Source organism: Staurois parvus, unplaced genomic scaffold (genome assembly GCF_062004578.1).
Source record: "Staurois parvus isolate SC_StPar_1 unplaced genomic scaffold, SC_StPar_1.0 ptg000132l, whole genome shotgun sequence".
NCBI classification, from domain to species: Eukaryota; Metazoa; Chordata; class Amphibia; order Anura; family Ranidae; genus Staurois; species Staurois parvus.
In genome coordinates, this window is record NW_028317928.1 from 8,577,392 (window position 1) to 8,603,492 (window position 26,101).

The 26,101-nt window shown below is 46.9% G+C and overlaps 1 protein-coding gene across 1 annotated transcript in view; it reads right to left on the reverse strand.

The window, feature by feature from the left end:
* Positions 1-12,455: 12,455 nt before the first annotated feature.
* The window catches only part of LOC149466305 (uncharacterized), a 92,432-nt gene continuing 78,786 nt past the window's right edge, over positions 12,456-26,101 (reverse strand). Inside the window, exon 8 of the mRNA XM_089672903.1 lies at positions 12,456-14,076. Coding sequence (XP_089529029.1) covers positions 13,260-14,076 — 817 coding nt within the window. The 3' untranslated portion in view covers positions 12,456-13,259. The remainder of the gene's footprint in view (positions 14,077-26,101) is intronic.

Genomic DNA, 26,101 nt, shown 5'->3' on the forward strand with positions numbered 1-26,101 from the left:
CCCCCCCCCCCCCCCTAAACAGTAATAACATTTTAATAATCTCTACCATGGTGGAGAAAAGTCTTTTTGAATTTTCATGACCACCTATCTGTAATTGAAAAGATAACTGCATCTACTCTGCCAAGGAGGAGGTGTAACAGCCGGGATTACCTCCTATCTTCTCCCCTCTGCAGTAATAAGAAACTACAGTTCTCATCATCCACAGGGAATTGCAGTGAATATGAGTGGGTACACTAGGCCTGTACATGTTGAAGGTGTCTGAGGGGCTGGGCCCGCCCACCACTGCAGGTGCAGCTGAATGACATTGCTGCTTCCTGGAGAATGAACTACAGAAGGGTGGTGCCAAGACCAGTAGCTGGGGGAATAGGCAGAGCAGCCACCGGTCTTACAAACAGGAAACCATAAAGTATTAATAGTTTGATTTGAAAATTAATCGGCGATTTCAGAGCAATTACTGAATTAACCAGAATATGGAGGACATATTCAGTGAAGGTAGGAAATCAGCAACACGGACTTGTAAATATAGATTTTGGCTGGAGTTCTGTTTTAATGCATTCCCTGCATTAAGGTACAAATCTTTCAATTCTGCTCCCCCCCCGACAGTAGTACAGTGTCAGTACTTTTCATTAGCACTGATCACTGCATTAATGACACTGGGCAGGAAGGGGTTAACATCTGGGGGTGATCAAAGGGTTAACTGTGTGTTACGGAGTGATTTTATTGTGTACTGTGTTGTGTTTTACTAAGCAGACCAGCTGCTTTCTATCTCTCTGCACAGCAGAGAGATAGAAAGCAGCACATCCATGCTGACAGGAGAGAGAGCTGTGTTTACACACATCTCTCTGCTCTCGGCTTCACTGACGATCACCGCATCCCGTCCAAAAATCACTAGCCAGGACCCAGTGATTGACATCCCCAGCAGCAAATAGCAGCACGGGTAGGGTGGTACGCGTATGTGCCCCCTACCCGGAAATACGAAATCACGTATATTTACGTGATTTTGCCCTGCAAAGCTGTCCTGTAGTAGTGCATCTGCTATGGGGCAGCGGGCAAGTGGTTAAAGAAGAAATCTAGGCAAAATGTTTATTTTGTCATGCAGTGACGCCTGCACTGCATGGGTTAAATGCACGTTTTTGTCAAGGGGTTCATAAAGTGGAGCAGTGTGTTAAGTAGACCTTCGATTTTTTTATTTTTTATTTTTTTTTGCAAGGTCCATGGTGAAGAAGTCAATCATGTGCTGAAGGGTAGGAGGAGAGAGCAGAGGGACAGAGAGATGATCTTATCAAGGCTGCTGCTTCTCCTTTCACTGTACAGTCACAGGCTGAGTGTAAGTAGTAGACCTGTAAGTAAAAGTGAAGCTGCAGCAGAGAAACATTATATTTAAGACATTTTTAAATGTATTTTTTTGTTAAAAGTTTCAGCAGGTAAGTACCCTAGTATCAGCCTTTTGCAGTCCCTGTACTGCAGTGGTCAGGCTGGGATGGCAGCTCAAGATGGTAGCATTGGTCGAGAGTGGAGGTGAAAACACATATATAAATTCTTTCATCGATTCTAACCCTTTCCCACTCTCTCCTATGATTTTATGTTTATAACATGTTGTGAAATATGGTGGTGTAATATTAACCCTTTCGCTTCCCCGGTCCAAAAGTCGTACAGACCTGATGTTGGGGGGGGGGGGGGGGGGGTTTCACACAGGCAAGTGGCTGCAACCAACAGGATTGTGTCTAAAACGGACAGGTAAACTTCTGCCTGTCAGATGGCTGTGCTGCTGCCCGATTGCTTCCACAGTTGGGGTCTACTACTTACACTCAGCCTGTGACTGTACTCTGGGCTCCACTAGCGCATGTCTCATTAAAGAGAACCTGTCATCTAAAAATCATCACATTGAGGATTTTTTGTCCCCTATGTGATGAAAAAAAAAACTCAAGTAAAAAAAAAAAAAAATCTTTTCATTGCAAAAAAAAAAATAAGCACCCACTATCCCCCCTCCCCCCCCCCCCCCAAAAAAAAGTTGAGGCCCCCCAACCACCCCCCTGTCACGCACTGCCGCCATGTATTCTGGGCTCCACTTGCTCATCTGTGGGTCTGAAGCCAACATGGCAGGTGCTGGTGGGTGGAGGGGAGAGAGGAGAGCGAACACGTCTGCTCTCCTCCCCTTCTTGCTGTGACTCAGAAGCGACATCACTTCTGTATCACTGCTGGCTTGAATAGACGGGGAGAAATGTATTACAATGCGATCCGCTTTGCAATACATTCAGTGGAGCCCAGAGGAGACCTTGACTCTGCATGTCTCATTAAAGAGAACCTGTCATCTAAAAATCATCACATTGAGGACTTTGTTTCCCCTATGTGATGAGAAAAAAAAAAGTATTTCTTTGCAAAAAAATAAACTTACACCCAAGCACATAACATTACCCACCCCCCCCCAAATGTATGAATGTAAATGCACATGTTGGGGTGCCTATGCATAAAAATATTTATTGCGATACACTCCGTTACATATTTCTGTGCATGCTGGAGTGAGAACAATAAACTGACAACCTGTAGGGGCTTTTAAAGCATCACCTGTAGAAAATATAGGGGACTGAAGATTGGTGCCATTTCACAGGCGCACGCAAATTTAAGGTTTGACATGTTGGATATTTATTTACTGGGCATAACCTTGTCCTTTAAAAAGCACTCCCTGGTGCACAATTTTACCCTTTGATCGCCCCAGATGTTAACCCCTTCCTGCCAAGTGTCATTAGTACAGTGTCAGTGCTTTTTATTATTTGGTGTCACTGGGGGAGTTAGTGTCACAGTCCTGCTATGAGTTGCTGATCGTTGCCATTACAAGTATAACCAAAGACATGTAGCAGAATACCTTTTGGCCTAAATTTTTTTTAAGAAATTTTATTTTTTTAATTTTTTTTTATTAGATATGTTTTGTAGCCAAAAGTAAAAAAATCTTTTTTTTTCTTTTTTTGGTCTTTCTTTGTTTTATAACGCAAAAAAAAAAAATCAGTGGTGATCTAATACCAGCAAAAGAAAGCTCTATTTGTGTGAAAAAAAAATTATATACATTTCATTTGTGTATAGCAGGGGTCCTCAAACTACGGCCCGCGGGCCACATGCGGCCTGCCGAGGCCATTTATCCGGCCCGCCAGCAGGGGCGGGACAGGAAGGGACACGAAGTACAGGGGCAGGCAGGGGGCTGCTGTACCTTAACTGGATCCGGTCCCAGTCACACGACTATCCAGTCCAGGAAGCGCTGCTACTTCATTCACTACAGCCACTCCCTCGCTCCTGCTCGGCTCCGCCTCCTCACCGGTGATTGGGCGCCAGAACTGTAGCTCAGAAAAGGCATACAGGCGGCCAATCACCTGCGAGGACAGCTGAAGGACAGCTGACAGGTAAGTGTGCCGTGCTGATGGTGCTGCTGCAACCAGGTATGCTGGCTGCAGTAGCACCTAGGCTGGAGCAGGGGTCAGCAAGTTACGCGTCATTGGTGTCAGTGGGAGGAATAGTGCCCCATCATTGGTGTCACTGATACTAATGATGGGGCACTATTCCTCCCCTTCGCTGACACCAACGACGGGGCACTATTCCTCTCCTCCGCTGACACCAACGACGGGGCACTATTCCTCCCCTCCGCTGACACCAACGACGGGGCACTATTCCTCCCCTCCGCTGACACCAACGACGGGGCACTATTCCTCCCCTCCGCTGACTCCAACGACGGGGCACTATTCCTCCCCTCCGCTGACTCCAACGACGGGGCACTATTCCTCCCCTCCGCTGACTCCAACGACGGGGCACTATTCCTCCCCTCCGCTGACTCCAACGACGGGGCACTATTCCTCCCCTCCGCTGACACCAACGACGGGGCACTATTCCTCCCCTCCGCTGACACCAACGACGGGGCACTATTCCTCCCCTCCGCTGACACCAACGACGGGGCACTATTCCTCCCCTCCGCTGACACCAACGACGGGGCACTATTCCTCCCCTCCGCTGACACCAACGACGGGGCACTATTCCTCCCCTCCGCTGACACCAACGACGGGGCACTATTCCTCCCCTCCGCTGACACCAACGACGGGGCACTATTCCTCCCCTCCGCTGACACCAACGACGGGGCACTATTCCTCCCCTCCGCTGACACCAACGACGGGGCACTATTCCTCCCCTCCGCTGACACCAACGACGGGGCACTATTCCTCCCCTCCGCTGACACCAACGACGGGGCACTATTCCTCCCCTCCGCTGACACCAACGACGGGGCACTATTCCTCCCCTCCGCTGACACCAACGACGGGGCACTATTCCTCCCCTCCGCTGACACCAACGACGGGGCACTATTCCTCCCCTCCGCTGACACCAACGACGGGGCACTATTCCTCCCCTCCGCTGACACCAACGACGGGGCACTATTCCTCCCCTCCGCTGACACCAACGACGGGGCACTATTCCTCCCCTCCGCTGACACCAACGACGGGGCACTATTCCTCCCCTCCGCTGACACCAACGACGGGGCACTATTCCTCCCCTCCGCTGACACCAACGACGGGGCACTATTCCTCCCCTCCGCTGACACCAACGACGGGGCACTATTCCTCCCCTCCGCTGACACCAACGACGGGGCACTATTCCTCCCCTCCGCTGACACCAACGACGGGGCACTATTCCTCCCCTCCGCTGACACCAACGACGGGGCACTATTCCTCCCCTCCGCTGACACCAACGACGGGGCACTATTCCTCCCCTCCGCTGACACCAACGACGGGGCACTATTCCTCCTCCAGACACCAAAGATGGGGAACTATACTTCTCACTGACACCAGTGACGGAGCACTATTCCCCCCACTGACACCAATAACGTACTATTCCCCCCGTTGACACCAATGATTGGACACTATCCCCTTCCCCCACTGACACCAACGACGGGACACTATCCCCTTCCCCCACTGACACCAACGACGGGACACTATCCCCTTCCCCCACTGACACCAACGACGGGACACTATCCCCTTCCCCCACTGACACCAACGACGGGACACTATCCCCTTCCCCCACTGACACCAACGACGGGACACTATCCCCTTCCCCCACTGACACCAACGACGGGACACTATCCCCTTCCCACACTGACACCAACGACGGGACACTATTCCCCCCCCCCCCACACTGACACCAACGACGGGGTACTATTCCCCCCCCCCCACACTGACACCAACGACGGGGCACTATTCCTCCCACTGACACCAACGACGGGGCACTATTCCTCCCACTGACACCAACGACGGGGCACTATTCCTCCCACTGACACCAACGACGGGGCACTATTCCTCCCACTGACACCAACGACGGGGCACTATTCCTCCCACTGACACCAACGACGGGGCACTATTCCTCCCACTGACACCAACGACGGGGCACTATTCCTCCCACTGACACCAACGACGGGGCACTATTCCTCCCACTGACACCAACGACGGGGCACTATTCCTCCCACTGACACCAACGACGGGACACTATTCCCCCCACTGACACCAACGACGGGGTACTATTCCCCCCCCCCCCCACACTGACACCAACGACGGGGTACTATTCCCCCCCCCCCCACACTGACACCAACGACGGGGTACTATTCCCCCCCCCCCACTGACACCAACGACGGGGTACTATTCCCCCCCCCCACTGACACCAACGACGGGGTACTATTCACCCCCCCCACACTGACACCAACGACGGGGTACTATTCACCCCCCCCCCACTGACACCAACGACGGGGCACTATTCCCCCCCCCCACACTGACACCAACGACGGGGCACTATTCCCCCCCCCCCACACTGACACCAACGACGGGGCACTATTCCCCCCCCCCCACACTGACACCAACGACGGGGCACTATTCCCCCCCCCCACACTGACACCAACGACGGGGCACTATTCCCCCCCCCCACACTGACACCAACGACGGGGCACTATTCCCCCCCCCCCACACTGACACCAACGACGGGGCACTATTCCCCCCCCCCACACTGACACCAACGACGGGGCACTATTCCTCCCACTGACACCAACGACGGGGCACTATTCCTCCCACTGACACCAACGACGGGGCACTATTCCTCCCACTGACACCAACGACGGGGCACTATTCCTCCCACTGACACCAACGACGGGGCACTATTCCTCCCACTGACACCAACGACGGGGCACTATTCCTCCCACTGACACCAACGACGGGGCACTATTCCTCCCACTGACACCAACGACGGGGCACTATTCCTCCCACTGACACCAACGACGGGGCACTATTCCTCCCACTGACACCAGTGATGGGACACACTTGGGGGGGAAATGTCTGTGCATCTTATGGAGCGGCTGGCCCAGTATTCCCACCGCCGTTGTATGTCCGCAGTCTCTGGTCATCTCCTGTACTGTGTCCGCATTTGTTCATATTTTTTTTTTTAAACTATAGTCCGGCCCTCCAACGGTCTGAGGGACAGTGAACTGGCCCCCTGCTTAAAAAGTTTGAGGACACCTGGTGTATGGTATTGCATGACCACATAATTGTCAAAGTAACTCAGCGCCATATTGCAAAACATGGCCTGGTCAGGAAGGGGGGGGGAGGTAAATCTTCCGGAGTGACTGAATAGCATTCAATTTGGAGACAAATGGCCTAATATCAGTAGATTTTTTTCCCCCCATTCCCCCAGCACAAATTTACATGCATTTTCACAGGATAAAAAGCGCTGCGATTTTTGTTTTATAAATACGCCTATGTATTTAAAGCAGAACCTGAGAACACAAGGAAGAATTTAAGTTAAAGCAGGGGTGTCAAACTGGCAGCCTGCCAGCTTTTTACACACTAAAAGTCCCATGAAGCATTGCAAGGCTGGCAATTACAAGGATGACTCCCACAAGCAGAGGCATGATAGGACTTGTAGTTTCGCAACAGCTGGAGGGCTGCCAGTTTGACACCCCTGGCCTAAAGAAATACTAAAGGTTCAGGTTTTTTTTTCTCTTTAAAATAACAAACGTGTCTGTACTCACCTGATGTGTGCGGTGGTTTTGCACAGAGCAGCCTGGACCCCCATCTTCTCGGGTCCCCCCGCTCCCTCCTGTCGTGTGCCCCCATAGCAAACAGCAGTGGGAGCCATTGGATCACCTTCTTCTCGGGTCCCCCTCTGGCACTCCTGGCTTCTCCCTCCTGTCGGGTGCCCCCATAGCAAACCGCTTGCTATGGGGGCACTCGAGCCAGCACGTTCCCGACCCATGCAAACAAGGAGCTGCAGCTCGGCCCCTCCCCTGCCCTCCTCACTGGCTGCGATTGGCAGCAGCGGGAGCCACTGGCTCAGCCAATGAGGAGATGGAGTCCCGGGATAGCCGAGACTCTAGTGCACACTGCTGGATCGAGAGGGGACTTAGGTGAGTATTAAGGGGGGATGCTGCACACGGAAGTTTTTTTTTTTTTTTTTTACCTTCATGCATGGAATACATGAAGAACCTTCAGCCTTTACAACCACTTTAAATGTGATCCTGTTCATTCCACAAGTCCTCAGTCGTTGATCCTGTTGTTTGGAACCCATGATGGAAATCGTCAACGTTAAAATCTCTCTCCATTGTACGGTGCCAATTAATTATGAGACCGTCAGCATGGCCAGGGGGAGGGGCGGATGCTTGGTACTTGTCTATTACTGTAAACGAACAATATACATAAAAATAAATAACTGTCTGAGAAGGCATTGTGTGAACATCGTCATTTGTTTTCCAGTAATTGAATGTCTACATAAAAAAAAAAAATGTGCGCAAAGCTACAGAGCAATACTTCTTCTCTTACGTTCATGGATGGACATGGCTCTTTTGAAGTTTGACCATAGGTTTGTGTCTTTGGTACCACCTTGGATGACCCCGCTAAGAACCTCACGACTGGCAACAGTTCCTTCTGCCCACAGCCCGAGCAGTGGAAGGAATCGGCGCGGGTGAGGACATCGCTGGATCCCTGGACAAGCCTTCTATTAAAAGACCGCAAGTACAGTATTTGTAGCTGCTGACTTTTTTGGGGGGAAAGTGTGGGGCAACTTGAGCTCCTCTTTAAAAGGAAGTCCTTGTCAGACTCAAGCTGGTCATGCATGGATCAGTGTTTGGTCTGATAAATAAAAAAAAAACCTGAGTGGATCAATCCTGTTGTATTCTGACAACGGGACTCCTCTGCTGTCATAATATACACTGCAACTCTGACTAAAGCAACATTTTCCAACAAGCCCATTCCAGAGCAGTGGGTCCTTAGAGTGACTGCTCTCGAACTGGAATGGCCATTGAAAATTTGACCGGTTCAGCTGGCACCAGCCAAATTTCAGTCCATCTATGGCCAGCAGAAGACTGGTCTGAACGGGCTTCTGGTGATCCTGTCTTGGAACAATAAACTTTGGGGGAGGCGGATATTAACCGCTTCCCACCCGTCATATAAGGAAATGATGGGAGGGCGGCGGTTCTCTTGTTCTGGGAGGACGTCGTATGTGATTAGTGTAGCTCCATCGGTGCCACATCAATGCCACGTATTAGTGCCAGTCAGTGCTGCCTTTCAGTGCCCATCAGTGTAACCTACCAGTGCCCATCAGTGCTGCCTATCAGTGAAGAAGAAAAATTACTTATTTACAATGTTTTATAACAGAGACTAAGAGAAAACTTTTTTTTCTAAATTTTCAGTTGTTTTTGGTTTGTTTAGCAAAAAATAAAAAGCCCCAGTGGTGATTAAATACCACCAAAAGAAAGCTCTATCTGTCTCAAAAAAATGATAAAAATGTTATGAGTACAGTGTTGCATGACCGCGCAATTGCCATTCAAAGTGCGACAGCTGCTGAAAATTGGCCTGGGCAGGAAGGGAGTATAAGCGCCCGGTAGGCAAGGGGTTAAAGTGTGACTGATATCCTTGTGCTGAATGCTATGTTCCATGTTTTTTTTTTATATGACCTACTGTACATTTAGGATGGCTTTGTGTACCTGGAGTTTGCACGTTCTCCCTGTGCCTGTGTTGGTTTCCCCCAGGTACTCCGGTTTCCTCCGACACTCAAGACATGCTGGTAGGTTAATTGAATCCTGTCTAAATTGGCCCTAGTATGTGTATGTATGAATGTGAGTTTAGATTGTACGCCCCTTGAGGGTTAGGGACTGATGTGAATGTATAATATTTATGTGAAGCACTGCGTAAATTGACGGCGCTAAATAACTATCTGAAATAAATAAATAAAAATACCTGCATATCTAAATGGCTTTAAATTAGGATCAGTTAAGTGGATCATTAATTAAAAAGTTTACATTTGATGTTTAACCACTTAATGCCATCATATGATGCCTTTATTGTCACATCGTTTGTTGGCTCCTTTTTAAATCCTAATGATAACAGAAATCACCCAAATGGGCCGGATCAAAAGTTTCCCTCCCCTGGAATGTTCGCCTTGATACAGACACACAAGGTGACACACACGGGTTACAATGGCAAATAAAGTTGCATTTCCCACATCTGTGGCTTTTTACATCGCAATTCGTGTCTGTGTATAGTCAGGGAGTTTGTTAGCTTTCGCATGGATGTACTGAGCCATGGGGAGCAGAAAAGAACTGTCAATAGACCTGCATAGAAAGGTAATGGAACTTTATAAAGATGGAAAATGATATATAAAGATATCCAAAAGCCTTGAATATACTGACTTGAAGTCACTACTGTTTAATCGCTTATCAAAAAGTGGAAAATTCAGGATCTCTTGATACAAAGCCAAGGTCCGATAGACCAAGAAAGATTGCAGCCACAACTGCCAGAAGAATCATTCAGAATACAAAGAAAAAGACACAGGTCATCTCAAGAGAAATACAGGCTTCTCTGGAAAAAGATGGTGTGGTTGTTTCAAGGAGCACAATAAGACCATACTTGAACAAAAATGAGCTGCATGGTTGAGTTGCCAGAAAGAAGCCTTTACTGTGCCAATGCCACAAGAAAGTCCAGTTACAATACGCCTGACAACACCTTGACACACCTCACAGCTTCTGACACAGTAATGCAAGTCTAACAAGTCTGCATCCCCTTAGCTCATGATACTGTGTATTACCCCCTTTAGCAGCAATGACAATGTGCAGTCTTTTGTAATAGTTGTCTTTGAAGCCCCGTATTGCAGGTGGTAGAGCTGCCCATTCATCTTCTCAAAATGCTTCTGGGTCATGTAAATTATTTGGTTGTCTTGCATGAACCACATGTATGAGATCTCCCGAGTGGCTCGATGATATTAAATTCAGGAGACTGTGATGGCCACTAAAAAACCTTCACCTTTTTCTGCTGTAACCACTGGAGGGTCAACTTGGCCTTGTACTTAGGGTCATTATCCCACTGGACAATAGCGTCCCATGCTTTCATGCAGAAGAATGCAAATTGTCTGCTAGTATTTTCTAATTATACGTTGCATTCATCTTTCCATGAATTTTCATAAGATTCCCCATGCCTTTAGAGTTCACACACCCCCAAAATATCAGTGAGCCACCACCATGTTTCACAGTAGGGATGGTATTGTTTTCCCTATAGGCCTTTTTGACCCTTATCCAAACATGGCGCTTATGGTTGTGATCATAAAGCCCTATTTTGGTCTTGTCACTCCAGATTACAATGTGCCATAAGCTGTGAGGCATGTCAAGGTGTTGTCGCGCATATTGTAACCAGGCTTTTTTGTGGCACTGGTGCAGTAAAGGCTTCTCTACGCACCGTTTTTGTGCTAATTGAAGGCCACTCGAAGTTTGGAGGTCTTTAGCTACTGACTCTGCAGACATTTGGCGACCTCTGCGCACTGTGCACTTCAGCATGCGCTGATCCTGCTCTGTCATTTTACGTGGCCTACCACTTGGTGGCCGAGTTGCTGTTGTTCCCAGTGGCTTCCACTTTGGTATAATCCCACTAACAGTTGAGCGTGGAATATTTAGTGTAGTGGTGCACTGAAATGAAAATTCTGGTGCCGAAATCTATACCAAAAATTCAGAATGCATGTGGCCAAAAACCGAACCAAAACTGAAATGTCTGTGTATGTGGGGGTGAGGAGGCTCCAATTTTTTTGTATTTTTTTCTACTTTCTTGTATATTTTTATTTTTTTTAATATGATTTTATTGCTATCACATAGGGGACCAATAGTCCCCTATGTGATAACATATGAGTGACAGGTCCTCTTTGTACGGGGTAGGGGGCAGTGTGTGCAAGGAGGGGGCAGGAGAGGAGCAGTGTATACAGAGAAGCTCTCTCACTGGCTGCCACTTTATTGTCTGTGCCGATTTTTAAATACAATTGCCGGCTTTTTTTGTTTTCTTCACTATAGTTCACAGAATTAGCTGTCACTTTACCCGGAGCTAAAGGAAACCTTGTTTTTTTTATCTCGGGAAAGAAACTAAAAGAAAACATTGTTTCTTTTATCTCTGGACAAAAACTAAAAGGAAACTTTGTTTCTTTTATCTCGGGAAAGAAACTAAACGGAAACAACGTTTCTTTTATCTTGGGAAAGAAACTAAAAGGAAACATTGTTTCTTTTATCTCGGGAAAGAAACTAAAAGGAAACTTTTTTGTTTTTTTTATCTCGGGAAAGAAACTAAAAGAAAACAGTTACTTTTATCTCAGGAAAGAAACTAAAAGGAAACATTGTTTCTTTTATCTCTGGACGGAAACTTTGTTTCTTTTAGCTGGGGGGAAAGTGACAGCTAATTCTGTGAGCTATAGCAAAGAAAAAAAAGCCAGTAATTAAATTTAAATACCGGCACTGACCTATAGTGACAGCCAGTTACTATATAAAAGAGACTAGATCCTCCTGTGCTCTTATGTAGGGCAGAAACAATGTATAGATTAAAAAATTATTAAGACAGCAGCTAGCATCCTATCCTATACCATATAGGTCTAAAGTCATAAACACATAAAATTGATGCAACGCTAATCCTCATATAAAAAACAATATACTGTATAAAATAGGTATAAGATCAACTGATAATCACACAACACACGTGCCCCCAATCCACATAAGGATATAATAAATCGTGACCCCCAAGCGTCCTAAAAGGGACACGCTAAAAAAACAAATGTGAGTTCCTGCTATGAGGTCAGAAACAAGCACCATGTGAAACACATATTAAACTTATATAGTGTAAAAGAAGTCCATAAATGGTGTGGTGATCTCCTTATTCATGCACAATGTGGGTATCCAAGCACCCGCCTTGTGAACCCAAAAGGTATGGCTGCAATGGCCTCTCACCTCCACATCATGACCATGCAGGGCCACAAAGCAAATAAACCTCTTCTCTGGATCCTCAAGGTGCCCCTTTAATAACCAGACAATGTCACAGGTAATAGGTCATCATCACTCCACCAGACCAGTCACCAGGCAGCTTAGCACTCATATAGGTACCATAGATCATATGCCCATAGAACAGAAAGAGAACACAATCCCATAGTGTAATACTGTTTAATGGCATATAATAAAGAACCAGAAGTGCACTCACATAAATGTAGCTTGAGTATATCAAGGTAGAAACCAATGAGCAAGGTGTACAGCTGTAATCAGGATAAAATCCAATGTGCAAGGTATACTGCATGAAGAGAAAAGCGCTGATAGATTCAAAAATGGCGCCACGCCGGAAGTGCGTCACATGCAGAGGTCGTCGACGCGTTGCATCACGTGATCTCGTGACTTCATCAGGACATGTTACTGTATACACTGCTCTGCTCCTGCCTTTCTCCCCCCCCCCCACATCTGCAGTACACACAGTCTCCTGCATCGGCTAAATTTTTCCTATTGGCAAAATGCCGATAGGGCTATTTTCGTGCAAAATTTCGGTGCATCCCTAATGTAGTAGCAAGGAAATGTCACGGATGGACTTATTACACAGGTGGCAACCTATCACAGTACCACGCTTTGAGTAACTGAGAGCGACCCATTCTTTCACAAATATTTGTAGAAGCAGTCTGCATGCCTAGGGACTTGATTGTATACACCTGTGGCCATGGAGGTGATTGGAACACCTGAATCACATGATTTAGAGGGCGTGGCCAATATTTTTGGCAATATAGTTTATGTTGAAAACTACTCGTTTGCCACACATCAAGAAAATGCTTTTCAAACATTTTAGAAAACCTGCGCAAATTGAACTGATAAATTTGTTTTTAATAACATCACGCTTGACAACAATAAATAACAAAAATGTCTAACACCTCTATACAATATATCAATACGTTCGCACACAATGGCTTTTCTGTTAAGATTCGTCAATGGCGTTCTTGATCTGATCTAACATTAGATTTAATCTCTTGTGTGCTTCCTCGTGTGCATGTAGATTCGATCTATTCCTAAAGCACCTCCTACATTCAGAACAGGAATGCCAGACATATCGGACAGCCTTAGTGTGAGTCTTTTGATGTTTCGGGAGGCTTGATTTTTGTGCGAAACATTTCCCACATATAGGGCACGCGTAGGGCTTCTCCCCCGTATGAACTCTTTCGTGTACGTTAAGCGTCGATCTTCGAGAAAAACTTTCACCGCACTTGGCACAAGAAAACGGTTTCATCCCCGTGTGAATTCTCTGGTGACTGTTAAGAGTCGACATACTAGCAAAATCTTTTCCACACTCCGAACACGAATGCGGCCTTTTTCCGCTGTGAATGGAATGGTGTCTATCGAGGTACGATTTTTTGACGAAACATTTGCCACATTCAGAACAGGGGTACGGCTTGTCACCCGTGTGAGTTCTCTGGTGTTCAGTAAGGAAATGTTTCAAACGGAAACACTTTCCACATTCGGAACATGAAAAAGGCTTCTCCCCTTTGTGACTTCTCTGGTGTGCAAGAAGATTGTACCTCCGAGTAAATCGCTTCCCGCAGTCCAAGCAGGAGTATGGTTTCTCCCCCTTGTGAATCATCTTGTGTTTGGTAAGGTCAGAGTTGAGTGAAAAACATCTTCCGCATTCAGAACAGGAGTATGGCTTCTCCCCCGTGTGAGTTCTCTTGTGTTTTGTGAGATCTGAACTGAAAGAAAACCATTTCCCACATTCGGAACACGAATACGGGATCTCCCCTCTGTGACTTTTCTGGTGTATATTAAGATTGTATTTCCGCGTAAAACCCTTCCCGCATTCCGAACACGAATATGGTTTCTCTACTTTTTGGCTTATCGGCGGTGAGATGAGATCTGCCTTTTTGACAAAAGATCCTCCATGCTGGTCGGTGTCACCATCGTTAGAAAAACTCCTCCTGTGTGTAGCGGAATTAGATGACAGATCTGCTCTGTAGGGTACAGGATGGAGTTTCGCGGGAATAGGATTTTCTTCAAAGGATCTCGATATGATGTCATCTATATCACACCTCTGGTACTGGCCATCTGCAGGAAAAGACAAAGTTCATGATAAAAAGTAAGTGTACCTGTTTATACTCACCCTGTTAAACAGATATAATAATGTTTTGCAGCAATACATGAAGAAAAAGAAGCCACTTTCGGATCAGCGATGTACGCGTACAGCACTGGACTTTGGGTGGTTATACCGGAGTGCAGGCATCACCCAGCTACTGGTTTTAGAGCCGGCTTGATTGCTTATACAAGCAGTGGGAGGGGACGTCCCTGCACCTCCCGCCACCTTCCAACGCTCTTTCGGAATCTCCTGCCCTACCGGGAGTACTGAGTAACCAGCCAGGGTGTTGGCCAGCTGGCCGGACATCCAAACAAAGCCAGAGTCAGCTTTGATCGGCTCTCCTTTAGGATAGATTCACATATGTACGGATCCGCACCACCTGCACAGAAGAATGCGGACCCGTGGGCGGGTGCCATTAATTCTAACGGCACGCTGCCCACACTGGAAATCGCAACCGTACTGGGAACCGAGGTTCCAGTGTGGGCTGTGTTTTCAGAAGAAGTGCAGGGACTTCTTCCCTTCGGGTCCTGGGGCACAGGAGTCCATTCAAATGAATGGGCTCTCGTGCCCGCGCAAAACGCGGATCACAGGAACACGCATATGTGAACCAGGGCTTAGTCCTCATGCACACGGGATGTTTTGGTAACGCTGGTAACATTAGCTGTGTAAAGTCAGCTTTTTTAGCGTTTTTTGAATGAATGCTTAGCTATGTTTTTCTGCGAATAGCGGTGTTTTCCCGCGTTTTTCAGCAATTTTTTGGTCAAAAAAAGTCCAAAAATGCCGGTTTGCGGCATTTTATTATTATTATTATACAGGATTTATATAGTGCCAACAGTTTGCTCAGCACTTTAAAAAATGAAGGTAGACATTACAGTTACAATACAATTTGGTACAAGAGGAAACAGAAGGCCTGGCTCGTTAGTGCGATTTGCCGCGTTTTACCGTATTTTTGCAGTGTTAGGGCGTGTTTACAGCTAAAAAACTCCTCTATAAACCAACTAGTCCCGTTTTTTTTTTCCAGCCAAAAAACGTTGATTCCAATCTATGTGTGCATGGACACATAGGATACGATGCTGGGGGGTTTACTGGCTGTAGAAAAAAACTGCCAAAAGCCAAAAACAACCGCTGTAAAAACATCCCTTGTGCATGAGGGCTTATTGTAAACTGGAAGCAATGACCTGATATGACTTCTGGTTTACTTGGAAACTTTCTGCGCCATTTTTAAAAATCTGAAAGCATTCAAAAACGCTGATCTTGGTGTTTTGAATGCTTTCAGGTGCAGAGGCGGGATCTGGGATCCTATAGAACAGATCCCGCCATTAAAAAAATACCTGTCACGTGTCTGTAGCTGTCACGGGGGATGTGTACATTTCTTGTGACAGCAATAAAAGTGATTTAAAAAACTGTAAAATTAATAATTTAAAAAAAATTAAAATTTAAGAGCCCCCCCGTGTTCATGCGCAAAGGCGAACGCATGCATCGGTCCCATATGCACACAAATCGTTCCACACATGTGAGTATCGCCGCAATAGTAATATCATGGGCATTAAATGCGTCCCATCCACCCTGTACTGGTACAAGGCGGCAAGGGTGCGCAAAATCACGTATATATATATGTGATTTTGCATTTCACGGCTGTCAATCACCGGGTCCCAGGCGGTGATTGTCAAGCATCTCCAACTGGGGGGAGAACTGTTTGTAAACAAAACCGTTCTCTCCTCTGTCAGCTCCTACACAGCAAATCAGTGTGCTTACAGTGAAGCACACAGACACAGCCCCCTAGTAAAACACTTCCTACACATAGTTAACCCTTTGATCGCCCCTCACATTAACCCCTTCCTGCCCAGTGCCATTAGTACAGTGTTAGTGCTTTTTACTAGCACTGATCACTGTATTGGTGTCACTAGGGATGTCAGTGACACCAAGTCAGTTCCCCCCGTGTCAGAATGCTCACCGCAGTCCCACTATAAGTCGCTGATCGCCACCGTTACTAGAAAAACAAAAAAAAAATCCCAGTATCTAAATCGCCATTTGTAAACGCTATAACTTTCATGTAAACCAATTAATTTACACGTATTGGGATAGTTGTAGCAAAGACATGGAGCAGAATACATTTTGGCCTAAATTTATGACGAAATTAGATTTTTAAAATTTTTTTACTGGACATGTTTTATCGCAAAAAGTCGAAAATATTGTTTTATTCTCAAAATTGGGCATCTTTTTTTTTTTATTTATAGCGAAAAAAAATTAAAAACGCACATGCGATCAAATACCACCAAAAGAAAGCTCAATTCGTGGGGAAAAAATACATAAATTTAATTTGGGTGCAGTGTTGCACGACTGCACAATTGTTAAAGTAAAGAAGCACCGTATTGCAAAAAATGGCCTGGTCAGGAAGGGGCGGAAAATCCTCTGGAGGACGAGGGGTTAATTCTAGCACTGGACCTCCTCTGTAAATCTAAAGTGGTAACCTCTAAAGGCTTTGAAAATGTTGCACACAAATAGTAAAATTTACGTCGTTTGTCACCGTTGCACGAGCGTGCGCAATTTTAAAGCGTGGCATGATTGGTATTATTTACTCAGCGTAACATCGTTTTTTATATTTTACAAAAAAAATTAGGTTATGTATTGTGGGGGTTTTTTTTGCAATAAAATTAGAAGAAAAGTGTATTTTTCCCCAAAAATTACGTTTGAAAAATGGCTGGGCAAATACTGTGTGAGATTAAAAAAAAAATGCAAAAACCACCAATTTATTCTCTAGGGCCTCTGCTTTAAAAAATATATAATGTTTTGGAGTTCTAAGACATTTTATAAGAAAATATACTGATTTTAAAATCACTTCACTATCGTCAAGAGTTCTGGACACTAATACTTCCCGACACTTCCAGGAGCGTCAAATAGCATGTCCCATGCTGGCCGCTGTGGTACTTCCTGCAGACCTCCATGTCACAAATGTGTCCTATAAAGAATGAAGGGGTTGTCAGGAGGAACCACAGTGGTCAGCAAGTGACCCGCTATTTGACTTACCTGGATGTGTCAAATATTATCAGCACTGAAAGCTCTTCAAGAGAACAAAGTTTCAGCACAACACCAACCGGACAGGTAAGAATAAAGCTTTCACAGGACAAAGAGGACTTCATATTCATGACTACCTGGGTTATACTGCCTCCTTCAGGTGAATGGACACTTCCCTCTCTCTCTCCTTTCTCTCTCTTCCCTCTCCTCTCTCTCTCCCCTCTCCTCTGTCTCTCTTCCCTCTCCTCTCCCTCCCTCTTCTCTCTCTCTTCCCTCTCACTCTCCCCCCCTTCCCCTCCCTCTCTCTCTCTTCCCTCTCATCTCCTCTCTCTCTCTCTTCCCCCTCTCTCTCCCCCCCCTCTCTCTTCTCTCTCCTCGCTCTCTATGCCCTCTCTCTCTCCCCCCTCCCCCCCTCTCTCTCTTCCCCCATCTCTTCCCCCTCTCTATCTCTCTCCCCTTCTCTCTCTTTCTTCCCTCCCCTTCCCTCTTTCTTCCCTCCCCTTCCTTCCCTCCCCCTCTCTCTTTCTCCCCTCCCCCTTCTCTCTTTCTCCCCCCCTTCTCTCTTTCTCCCCCCCTTCTCTCTTTCTCCCCCCCCTCACTCTTCTCTCTTTCTCTTCCCCTCTCTCTCTCTCTCTCTCTCCTCTCTTAACCCATCTTCATCTTAACCCAGGCATAACCCTTCCCAGCCAGGCTAAACCTGTTTGAAGCTAGTGTCCTTGGGTGATGGATGTGCCTACTGATGTCTCTCTGAAGGTCTCCTTTCGTGGGCTTTAGTCCCATACTTTCTGGCCTGTTCCTAACACCACTAATGGGGCAGTGGGTGTCTCCATCTGGATTGGTCGCTACAGCCAAGTGGGACTGTACCTGGACCCCTCTGTGCAAGTAACGTTGATGGTTAGCACTGGATTCTGTAGGCAGCAATTTTCAGGGTACAGTGTACCAGGTGACCTTACTGACGGTGCTTTATAGGTCCAGGGCAGTGATCCCACAGGTAAAGTCACTAGTTTTCAGTCCTGCTTCCCAGTGTACCTTCATTTGCAGGCAGTAATGTATGCTGAATGGTGAGTCACCCAGAGAAGGTGTTTTCACCTCCGAAGTGCTGTGCTCAGCAGTACCCCTTGGAGGCAGAATTCTACAATTGTCATTCTCTACCTGTTGACTTGGCCATTTCATACTTGAATAATGGGGTTCCAAGATTTAAAGATACCATGGATAAGAGGTTAGAGGCCCTCTTTAAGGTGCCCTTCTGTCTGGTAGGAACAGCTCTGCAGCTTGCAGTGGGAGTTTGCCAAGTCCTTGAGGCAAAGTGTACGCTCTGTTCCAGAAAATCTCAGGGGATCCCGCTATCTGGCAGTTTCTGGAAGACTCTTCGAGAGCCTTGAGTAACTCAGTGGATGCCTTGGAGGATTCCATATGACAGCTTTCACTGGTGGGCACCATGTCTGTCCACATGAGAGGGGAACTTTTCAGCAAGAAGCAAATTCAGAGGTTACCCTTTCGAGTGCAAACATCTATTTGGACCATCCTAGGATGCATCATTCAGAAGGAAAAACACTTTTACCCCTAAAGAACAAGGTGACAGGTCAGAAACCGGTGGCGCCAATCGGTACCCAAGAAGAGTACCTTTTGTAAGCAATAAGTCTCGGCTCTAAACAAAAGCCTAAATCCCAGTTGTGTAAGAAGAATTGGGCCCCCAGGTCCTCCGGGTCCAGAGGCAAGGCCTCCTCACAGTGAAGAGGCACCCCCACTCGAGCAGATGGTACAGGTCCTAGAAAGGTTTGGTTGGTTGCTGAACCTTCAGAAGTCAGCCTTGGTTTCGACACAATGTCTGGGGTATTTAGGCTTCATCCTTGACACAGCACAGGTGAAGGCACTGCTTCTTCTACAGGAGAAATGCCTGTCTCTTTGTTCCCAGGTAGAGTCCCTGAGGTCACTGCAAAGTCACTTGATTCAGGCCTGCATCCGGATGCTGGGTAAAATGGTAGTCACCTTCAATGTGGTCCCTTATGCCCAGTTTCACACCAGAGCTCTGCAACTCAATATTCTTTCAGTAGGGGACATACAAGAGTCCCAGGATCTGCCGATGTATCTGATTCCCAAGACCAGGTCTGATCTGGAATGGTGGATATCTGTGCAGATGCTGGGCAATTGCTTGTTATGGGGGCACTTGTGTGGGCTCAATCTTGAGCCCCACTGTGTCATCTATTGACACACACACAGTGCGGCACAGCCTTGCCTCCCACTTTCTGCTCGCAGGATTTGATTGACAGCCAATGGCTCCTGCTGCTGTTGAGCTTCCTGTGAGAAGAGGGGAGAGAAGAGCAGTGCTGTTGGAGATGAGCACAGTGCTGGTTCTTGATTGGGCTCAGGTCAGTATTTCAGAGGGAGATGGGGGAGCGTACATGGAAAGGTATTTTACCTTAAAGTGGAACTTTAGGCTAAAGTCAGAAGTTGGTGGACAGGCAGGAAATTTAATGCAGAAGAGACATGCTTTGTCCCCTTTGCATTAGGTTACCTACCAGCCTATCAGTCTTGTACAGTGATCCACACACGTGCAGTTCGCTGTACAAATTCGGCAATGCCAAATCTGATTGAATTCCTGTGCATGTTTGGGAGTGATGTCACCTCCACCCAGCCAATGAAGGCGTTTGCCAATCGAGACCCGGAAGCTGGCTGCCCAAAGATGTCAGTGGCTGGGCGGGAAGTTCAGGGACGCCACATCGCTGGTGCAGAGGTAAGTATAGTTCTACTTAAATGCAGAGAATGCATTGTGAATCAAATTGTGCTGCATCCACCTAGGTAAGTAAATGTGTTTGTTCGTCTTCATATCTCGCACTTGTCTTTTAATTTGGATGACAAAATAAAACGTGATACACCAGCTTTGAGTATGTCTGACCTATTCTGTATTTATTGAATATCACGTACCCATGCCGATCTCTATGGCAGTCTCCTCCTCTTTTATCTCCTTCTCCTTGGCTCTGACGTCTCTCCGAGAGTCTCTGGTATCTCCGGAGTCTGTGAATAAAGATGAGAGTGATGCCCCCTGTACTGAGATGTATGAGAGACCCCAAAGAGTGTGTGTGGGGGGAGACTGGTCACGTCTCAATGACATGATGTGAGGAGGAGAGCCGGAGTCTAATAGAGGCTGATGGCTCCTAACCCCCCCACTGGGCACATACTGTCCCCCCATTACTGTGTACTGACAGAGGAGGGGGGAGAAGAAGAGATTGTTGTAGTGACTAAACAAGGAGAATGTGGGACTCTTCTCGGGATTTAGTGTTTATTACTCACCTGTGCTGATTTCTGGAGGGATCTTCTCCTCCATACATGGACCACCACCCATCGTAGACATCTCTGCTGCTTCTTCCTTCACTTCAACTTTTATATTATTTGGATTTGTATTCTAACAGATAAAAAACAATAAATTATTGTCATTGCCTAAGACAAACTAAGCCTTTGTATGAAGAGTATTTGTAAGACAATGAGTTCCATCTACCTGATCCTCCTGAGGGATCTCCTGATGTTCCTGTGTGGAGTCCCGGGAATACAGAGGACTTGGACATCTCTCTGGTGGGTTCCCATTACTGGATCCATCTGTAGGAAACACACACACTGACTGAATACATTGTTTCTATGTCTTTATATCAGAGGATGTGTGTACCTGAGTGGATCCTCAATACAAGATATGAAAGTCTCCTCTTACCCGGTGATGGGAGGGATGGATGGTCCTCCATTATAACGTCCTTGTACGGATCCTTCTCTATCCTTCTCAAGTACTTACACTTTAAAGTCACACTGCAATATATGAATAATATCACATTCAATGGTAAAATATACATTTATTACACACATTTTGTTTTTCCGTAGACTGTTCTACCATTTGGCCAAATTAACGTAATAATGTGATGGAAATTTTGATGGACCTTAGTGGTATTACATGGCTTAAAACAGACCTTACTTCTCACTTACAGAAGGCCCCCCGAAAGGTTTCACTAACATAAAAAAACTGTTGGCAAAAAAGTTATTTAACCACTTGCCGCCCTGCCACTGTAGAAATACAGCGGCATGGCAGCACTGGCAGGCAAAACCACATTTTAAAACGCGTGTTTTGTAAACAGATAGGGGGCGCGTGCGAGGCACGCCACCGCCCTATCTGTCCCGCCGATCACCGCCGTGGATGTCAGTCACCGGGTCACAGCCGGTCTTTACCGGCTGTTTCCCGGCGATTGGCGGCAAACAGTGACAGACAGCACAGCTGCAGTAGCTGTGCTGTCTGTCACTTCCCTGACAGCTCGAGGACGAGATGATCGAGAAAGAAGAGTTTCTCTCTCTTGATCAGCCTTGTCCCGTCCAGCACACACCCCCGCCCCCTAGTAAAACACTCCCCTCACTCAGATAACCCTTCCCTGCAAAATAAAGTTAACCCCTTCCTCCCCAGTGCCATTAGTACAGTGTCAGTGTTTTTCTTTTTGCACTGATCACTGTATTAGTGTTTTTGGGGATGTCAGTGACCCCAAGTCAGTACCCCCCAATGTCAGAATGTCCGCCGCAGTCCCGCCATAAGTCGCTGGTCGCTGCTATAAGTCACTGATCACCGCCATAAGTCGCTGATCGCCGCCATTATTAGTATAAAAAAAAAACCTAAAAATCCCAGTATCTTTCCTGCCATTTGTAAACGCTATAACTTTCACGTAAACCAATTAATTTACTCGTATTGGGTTTTTTTTTTTAGCAAAGACATGTCGCAGAATGCATTTTGGCAGAAATTTCTGACTAAATTTGATTTTTGCATTTTTTTTTACTGGACATGTTTTATAGCAAAAAGTCCAAAATATTGTTTTTTTTTCCTCAAAATTGTCAGCCTTTTTTTTTATAGCGCAAAAAATAAAAACCGCACAGGCAATCAAATACCACCAAAAGAAAGCTCAATTTGTGGGGAAAAAAGGATGTAAATTTCATTTATGTACCATATTGCATGACCGTGCAATTGTCCGTTAAACTAGCGCAGTGTTGTAAAGCAGAAAAATGGCGTAAATTGCATAATAATAATAACTTCCACACGAAGCAATCAATATACACTCATTGGGATTTTTTTTACCAAAAACATGGAGCAGAATACATTTTGGCCTAATTTTATAACCAACTTTGAGTTTACTATATATTTTTTATAGCTGAAAGTAAAAAATATTGTTTTTCTTCAAAATTTTTGGCTTTTTTTGTTTATAGCGTGAAAAATAAAAGGCGCACAGGTGATCAAATTACACCGAAAGAAAGCTCTATTTGTGTGAAAAAAAGGTCGTAAATTTCGTTTGGATGCAGCATTGCATGACTGCGCAATTATCAGTTGAATTAGTGCAGCGCCGAGTAGAAAAAGAGGCCTTGTCATTAAGGGGGGTAAATCCTCTGGAGGTCAAGTGGTTAATATACTTATATACTTACCCTACCGCCGACTCCTGTGTTGATGGAGGTATTGCCACCATCCTTCTGACAAGATCCTAGAGAATTCTGAGCAGTGCAGTTCATAACAATTGGCCAGCATAAGGAGTTGAACGACTTTGACAAGGGCTGAATTGTAATGGCTAGATAATCGGATCAGAGCAACTCCTAAATTGCAGCTCTTGTGACATGTTCCCAATCTGCAGTGATCAGGAACAACCAAAAGTAGTCCAAGGAGGGAAAACCAGGGAACTGGTCACAGGCTATAGGCGGCCAAGGCTCATTGATGCACGTGGGGGGTGAAGGCTGGCCCACGTAGTCTGATCCAACAGAAGACCGTCTGGAGCTCAAATTGCTGAATAAGTTATGCTGCTTCTGATATAAAGGTGTCAGCACACTCAGTGTATGGCAGTTTGTTGTGTATGGGGCTGCGTAATCAGGGTGTCCATGCTGGTCCATGGTCAAAAAGCACCTACAATGGGCAACAAAGCTGGACAATAAAGCAATGGAAGAAGGTTGCCTGGTCTTTGGATGGCCGGGGGTGTGTGTGTGTTACTTATCTGGGAAGAGATAGCATCAGGATGCAGTATGAAAAGAAGGCAAGCCAGTGGAGGCAGTGAGATGCTTTGCGCAATCTTCTGCTGGGAAACCTTGGCTGCCGCCATTCATGTGGAAGTTACTTTGACATGTCCCACCTACCAAAACATTGTTGGTGGCAAAGTAAACTCCTCCATGTAAACCATATTCCTTTGTGGCAGTGGCCTTTCATCAGGATACTGTTCCCTGCCACACTGCAAAAATGGTTCCAGAAAGGGTTTGAGGAACACTACGACGAGTTTGAAGTGTTGACTTGGCCTCCAAATTCTCCAGACCTCAATCCATCGAGCATGTGTACAATGTGCTAGAAAAACAAGTCCAATCCTTTGAGGCCTATCCATCTCACAACGTACAGGGCCTAAAGGATCTACTACTGACGGCTTGATGCCAGATACCACAGCATGCCTTCATAGGTCTAGCGGAGACTAGGCCTTGATGGGTCAGAGTTGTATTGGAGGCAAAAGGGAGACCTACTCAATATTAAGGGGGTGGTCATGATGTTGTAGCTGATTTATGTATGTCATTTTTGATTTTGGACAGAGTGTTATTTTAAGCTAATCTTTTTCTCAATCATTTCAACTGGTTCTTCTGGTAAGAAAAGCCTTCCAAAGAGACTGAAACAACGTGGTGCAGGATGGTCTTTTACATGAACTGGCCAACTTCAGCAAGATCGGGAAATCATATTGTGTTCATGGATAATAGACCAACTGATTCAGCTTCCCATATCCACCTAGGGGTCACCACAGAACCCTGGGAGCCTGGCAATCGGAGTGTCACCCGGACACAGTGGATCACATTACCGCTCTGTCCAGGTGATGAAATGGTGTTCTACCATGTGATTGCCGTGTCCAATCCCAGTAATCACAAGGCAGACAATAGAGACTGAAAGCAAGCACCATTTTTTTCTGCTCACACTGTGAGAGCCGACAGAAGTGATGCTGCAGCCTGTGAGTGTACAGCAGGCTGAAGCAGCAGCTGAAAACCCCATACCAGCACCCTGATCACCCCATACCCATTACAGCATCCTGATCACCCGCATACCCCATACCAGCATCCTGATCACCGCCATACCCCATACCAGCATCCTGATCACCGCCCTACCCCATACCAGCATCCTGATCACTGCCATACCCCATACCAGCATCCTGATCACCCCATACCAGCACCCTGATCACCGCCATACCCCATGCCAGCATCCTGATCACCACCATACCCCCTACCAGCATCCTGATCACCGCCATACCCCATACCAGTGTCCTGATCACCGCCATACACCATACCAGCGTCCTGATCACCGCCACACCCCATACCAGCGTCCTGATCACCGCCATACCCCATACCAGCATCCTGATCACCGCCATATCCCATACCAGCATCCTGACCACCGCCATACACCATACCAGCATCCTGATCACCGCCATACTCCATACCAGCATCCTGATCACTGCCATACTCCATACCAGCATCCTGATCACCACCATACTCCATACCAGCATCCTGATCACTGCCATAACCCATACCAGCGTCCTGACCACCGCCATACCCCATACCAGCATCCTGATCACCGCCATATGCCATACCAGCATCCTGATCATCCTATACTCCATACCAGCGTCCTGACCACCGCCATACCCCATACCAGCGTCCTGATTACCGCCATACCCCATACCAGCATCCTGATCACCGCCATACCCCATACCAGCATCCTGATCACCGTCATATGCCATACCAGCATCCTGATCATCTCTTAACCCATAGCAGCATCCTGATCACCACCATACCCCAACACAGCATCCTGATCACCGCCATATGCCATACCAGCATCATGATGATCCCTTACCCCATACCAGCATCCTGATCACCCCATACCCCATACCAGCATCCTGATCACCGCCATAGCTTATACCAGCATCCTGATCACCCCATACCAGAATCCTGATCACCCCATATGCCATACCAGCATCCTGATCACCCCATACCAGCATCCTGATCACTGCCATACCCGTGATCTGATCACCACCATAGCCTATACCAGCATCCTGATCACCCCACACCAGCATCCTGATCACCCCACACCAGCATCCTGATCACCGCGATACCCCATACCAGCATCCTGATCACACCATACCCCATACCAGCATCCTGATCACCGCCATACCTTTTACCAGCATCCTGATCACCCCATACCAGAATCATGATCACCCCATATGCCATACCAGCATCCTGATCACCACCATAGCCTATACCAGCATCCTGATCAACCCATACCAGCATCCTGATCACCCCACACCAGCATCCTGATCACCCCATACCTCATACCAGCATCCTGATCACCGCCATAGCCTATACCAGCATCCTGATCACCCCATACCAGAATCCTGATCACCCCATATGCCATACCAGCATCCTGATCACTGCTATACCCGTGATCTGATCACCACCATAGCCTATACCAGCATTCTGATCACCCCATACCAGCACCCTGATCACCGCCATACCCCATGCCAGCATCCTGATCACCACCATACCCCCTACCAGCATCCTGATCACCGCCATACCCCATACCAGTGTCCTGATCACCGCCATACACCATACCAGCGTCCTGATCACCGCCATACCCCATACCAGCGTCCTGATCGCCGCCATAC